General features: G+C 68.2%; 1 protein-coding gene across 1 annotated transcript in view; it reads left to right on the forward strand.

The window, feature by feature from the left end:
• The first annotated feature begins 1,409 nt into the window (after nucleotides 1–1,409).
• AKAP17A (A-kinase anchoring protein 17A) overlaps nucleotides 1,410–4,764 on the forward strand; it is a 9,313-nt gene continuing 5,958 nt past the window's right edge. The window contains exons 1-3 of the mRNA XM_077754731.1: nucleotides 1,410–2,182; nucleotides 2,654–2,802; nucleotides 4,693–4,758. Of these exons, the coding sequence (XP_077610857.1) occupies nucleotides 1,421–2,182; nucleotides 2,654–2,802; nucleotides 4,693–4,758 (977 nt within the window). The 5' untranslated portion in view covers nucleotides 1,410–1,420. The remainder of the gene's footprint in view (nucleotides 2,183–2,653; nucleotides 2,803–4,692; nucleotides 4,759–4,764) is intronic.

Raw genomic sequence — 4,764 nt, forward strand, 5'->3', positions numbered from 1 at the left:
CTGAGTTTTCGAGGGGAGGGGTTGGGGTCTGGGTGGCCGGGGTCAGGGGAAGCTGGCGTCTGAGCAGCTGGGGGCTCCGGGTGTCATGGGCACCCGGAACCGTCGTCTGCTGGGACTCGGGTCTGCAAGGTCCCAGGCAGCAGGGTCCTGGTCTGCGGGTCTCCGGGGTGGGGGAGTCACAGTGTACGAGGCCTGTGGGCTGGGAGCTCCCGAGGGTGGAGGTCTCTGGGGGGCTCTGGGGGCAGGGGGTGNCGGTGCTGGAGAAGCCAAGGGTCCTGTGGCAGCGGGCGTGCCCTCGAGGCCATGGCCAAGCTGGGGTTTGTCCTGGGGAGTTGTGGGGCGGGGGTCCCAAGGGTGATGGACGCCAGTCAGGGGGCTTGGGGAGCAGTGCACGCAGAGCCTGGAGTCTGGGCAGCTGGAGGGAGGGAGATCGTAGGGGCGGGGCTGTGCAGGGGCGACCTGGGGTCCGCAGGGGAGCTGGGCAGAGGCTAGTAGGTGACCGGGTGGGGGCGCTGCGCCGTGGGGCCCTCGGCGTCCTGCAGCAGGTGCTAGGTGGCAGCCACGGCTGTCACCCGTACCCTGGACTGTGTCGACCCGGCCGCCTGCAGGGCCTCACCGGAAGTCTCCGGCAGCCCTGGGGCGGGGCGGCCCCCTGTGTTGTCTGGGCTCCTGCCCGGAAGAGCGCCCCGTGGGGTCAGCCCCATGGGGACATGCTGTCCCGGAGGAGGCGGGGCGCGCAGGTGCGACGAAGCATGGAAGGGCCCCTGCACTTGTCCCTTGGTCTCGGGCGACGGGACACACCGCCAGGCCCCCAGTCACTGAGCCGGGGTTTCTGATTGTTGTCTGGCCGGAAGCTTCCTTCCTGTTTTTCTGGGCCTGTCCTTCCCACACGCTGTGTCCTGTCCGGGCCAGTCCTGCGGCCGACGGGCAGCGAGGTGCCTCCGGACCTTGCGTCTGCGCGGTGCAGCGGGGGTGGGCGCGGCCCTGGGGCACCCACAGGTGTGCACACCAGGGGTGTGGGGGTGTGCGGGGCGGCCAAGGCTCACCCGCACCTGCGAGGCTCTTTGAAGGCTCCTCGCCACATTGTCTTTTCCCTTCGAGTCAAGGAAATGGCCTCATCTCAGGTGACGGTGGCTTTTAATGAGATAGAGGCCAGTGGAGACGCACACTTGTTTGTCCCCTGCTGGCCTGCAGAGGCTGATGCTCTCTGCAGTGACCCTGATCCTCACCCCCCACCCTCACCCTGACTCTCCCCCTCCCCCACTCTCTCATCCATACCCTCCCCTTCATCCTCACTGTGATCGGCACCCTCACCCTGACCCTCACCGTCACCCTGACCTTCATCCTCACCCCGACCCTCACCCTGACCCCGACCCTCAGCCTCACCACTGCTGTGTGTTCCAGGCCCCAGCTCCCGGCTATGGCAGCGGCCACCATAGTGCACGACACGTCTGAGGCGGTGGAGCTGTGCCCCCCGTACGGCCTGTACCTGAAGCCCATCACCAAGATGACCATCAGCGTGGCGCTCCCGCAGCTGAAGCAGCCGGGCAAGTCCATCTCCAACTGGGAGGTGATGGAGCGGCTCAAGGGCATGGTGCACAGCCACCAGTTCTCCACGCTGCGCATCTCCAAGAGCACCATGGACTTCATCCGCTTCGAGGGTGAGGTGGAGAACAAGAGCCTGGTCAAGTCCTTCCTGGCCTGCCTGGACGGCAAGACCATCAAGCTGAGCGGCTTCTCCGACATCCTCAAGGTGCGCGCCGCCGAGTTCAAGATCGACTTCCCCACGCGCCACGACTGGGACTCCTTCTTCCGCGACGCGAAGGACATGAACGAGACGCTGCCGGGCGAGCGGCCGGACACCATCCACCTGGAGGGGCTGCCCTGCAAGTGGTTTGCGCTCAAGGACTCGGGCTCCGAGAAGCCCAGCGAGGAGGTGCTGGTGAGGGTGTTCGAGAAGTTCGGGGAGATCCGCAACGTGGACATCCCCATGCTGGACCCCTACCGCGAGGAGATGACCGGCCGCAACTTCCACACCTTCAGCTTCGGGGGCCACCTGAACTTCGAGGCCTACGTGCAGTACCGCGAGTACGTGGGCTTCATCCAGGCCATGAGCGCCCTGCGCGGCATGAAGCTCATGTACAAGGGCGAGGACGGCAAGGCCGTGGCCTGCAACATCAAGGTGAGCTTGGGGTGCCCCCCGCCCGCTCCGCCGCGGAGAAACGCCAGCGGCCACACTCACGGGGCTCTCCCAGGACTCGCAGGTGGGGGAAGGGCGCAGGTGGGCGGCCGCATGGGGCAGGGTGACAGCCGGCAGTGCTCCCCGCGGAAGGAGCCGAGGAGGGCCACGTCCTGGCCCGGCGTCCCTGTCCCCGGGGCCGAGGGTTCCCTGTACTGCGGGGACTCGCACGTGGGTCACCCGCAGCCACCGCGGCTGCTGGCCGCGAGCGGAGGCAGGCGGCCTGGGCGCAGGGCTCCGCGGTCCCGCTAGCAGCGGGGCCTCCCATCCTAAAGGGGGACTTTCCCTTTCCACGTGAACGCTGTGGCGGGTCACNCGCTCGCCCGCCGCAGGGCTCTCTGCACCAGGCTGTGCCGTTGGGTCCCTCAGCCTTGTCCCGGCCGCGTCGTGACCCCGCCCCGCTTCCTCCCGCAGGTGTCCTTCGACTCCACCAAGCACCTGAGTGACGCTTCCATTAAGAAACGGCAGCTGGAGAGGCAGAAGCTGCAGGAGCTGGAACAGCAGCGGGAGGAGCAGAAGCGCAGGGAGAAGGAGGCGGAGGAGCGGCAGCGGGCGGAGGAAAGGTACCCGTGCAGGGCGGGGCCTGGGTTTGCGTGCGCGGCGCGCAGGGGTGGGGGTGACGGCGCGTGTGTGCATGAGAGCGCGTGCGCACAGGGGTGGGGGGTGACGGCGCGTGTGTGCATGAGAGCACGTGCGCGCAGGGGTGGGGGTGACGGCCCGTGTGTGCATGAGAGCACGTGCGCGCGCGCACAGGGGTGGGGGTGACGGCCCGTGTGTGCATGAGAGCACGTGTGCGCATGCGCTGCGCCTCTGCGGGGCCGGACCGCCGCCTCCGTGCACAGCCTCGCCGCGCGCTGTTCCAGCCCAGTCCGGTCAGGGCCTCGCCCCTGTCGCCCTTGTACGTTTCGTGTCGTCGTCGAAGTAGCGTCAGGAACGGGACTTACTTACGTTTTGGGGAGATAGAAATTCTACATGTTCCGCCAGTTGTGCTGGACTTTCGATATTTTCCCCTCCACCCCCGGCCGCCACCCGGACAGGCTGCCCTCGCGCCCTCACCTGCCCCCACGCACCTGCGCGCCGCGGCTCCGCAACAGTAGAAGGTCCCAGAGTCCGTGTCCTGGACCCTGGCCGTGGGAGGAAGTGGGCGCTCGGCCTTGAGCACGGGGCGCCCTGTGTGCTGGGTGGACGCAGGTCGAGGCCACAGGGCTCCCCGACGGCGGGCGGCGCCGCCTCTGTGGTCACGGAGGCTCGGCCGCGAGGTGCCAGCGGGGTGTGCAGGCCGCCCCCGGGGAGCCCCGGCCGCCCTGCCCCGTCGCTGCAGCGCCTGCACCGGGTGGTTGGCGCTCACGCAGCACTGCAGCGGGGCCGGGCGTCCTTCCTGGGCGGTGAGGAGCCCGCGGCCTTGGCCTTGGTGAGGCGCTGACACGGGGGCCAGAGAGGCCCTCTGCGCCGCCTGCAGGGGGAGCTGTGGCCCCGGACAGGCTCCCACCTGAGGGGCCTGGGGACCTGGTGCGTCCCTGTCCCCTGGGCTGCACGTCTGCACCTCGGGAGGGACCCGGACGGGCCTCCCCCTCCTCAGCCGGGCCGTGCGCTGCCTGGGCTCCCGGCCGGGGCGCCCGTGGCTTTTCTCACCAGCCCCCTTCCTGGGTACTTGACTGTCCTGACGCCACAGCGCACGTGAGACCGGCTCCCTGTGGCCCTTGCTGACCTGGCCTATGCGGCTCTTGGTCTCCTGCTTGCAGTTGGGGCCTCATTGTGGGGACCCCTCAATTCTGGCGGAGCACGGACCATTTAGGCTGCGCTCCGTGTGCAGTTGCCTTCGGTGGAAGCCGGCACAGGACTCCCGTAAGCTCCGTCAGCGGGTCTGCGCTGTTCGGGACCCCGCATCCTGGGGGTCACACCCACTGTTCACCGGGTCCTTGGGGGGGTGTCACGGCCCCTGCTCACTGGGTCCTGGGGGCTCAGAACCCGTGCTCACTGGGTCCTGGGGGGTCAGAGCCCGTGCTCACGAGGTCCTGGGAGGTCAGAGCCCGTGCTCACCCCAGGTCCTGGGGTGGGGGTCACACGGGTGCTGTTTTCTGTCCTAGTGGCTGCTTTCCACGCAGTCGTACGAATGGGAGCGTAGGCTGCGTAGTCTACCGTGTTTAGTCTTTTCCCTAGCATAGTATTTCCAGAACGTTCCACATGGCTGTGCTCACGGGTATTCCGTTCATTCTAGTGACTCCCACGGCCGCTCTGTGGAGCTGCAGTGCCGGCGCTCTGTGCGCTTTGGGAGCACATTTGAGTATCAGCTGTTCGTTGGGCAGCTGTTTCTGAGCCTGGGGGTGTCCGCTGGGCCGGCGCGGGGGACGGGCGCGNCGGGACCCCCGGATCCTGTTTGGGGGGCACCGTTGAAACGATGGGCCCCGTGAAAGCGCGGCCCCTGCTGAGCGGAGCCCCCGTCTTGTGTGCAGGAAGCAGAAGGCGCTGGAGGAGCTGGAGCGCGAGCGGCGGCGGGAGGAGAAGGTGCGGCGGCGCGAGCAGAA

The sequence above is a fragment of the Crocuta crocuta genome, unplaced genomic scaffold (genome assembly GCF_008692635.1).
Source record: "Crocuta crocuta isolate KB4526 unplaced genomic scaffold, BGI_CrCroc_1.0 scaffold221, whole genome shotgun sequence".
Lineage (NCBI taxonomy): Eukaryota > Metazoa > Chordata > Mammalia > Carnivora > Hyaenidae > Crocuta > Crocuta crocuta.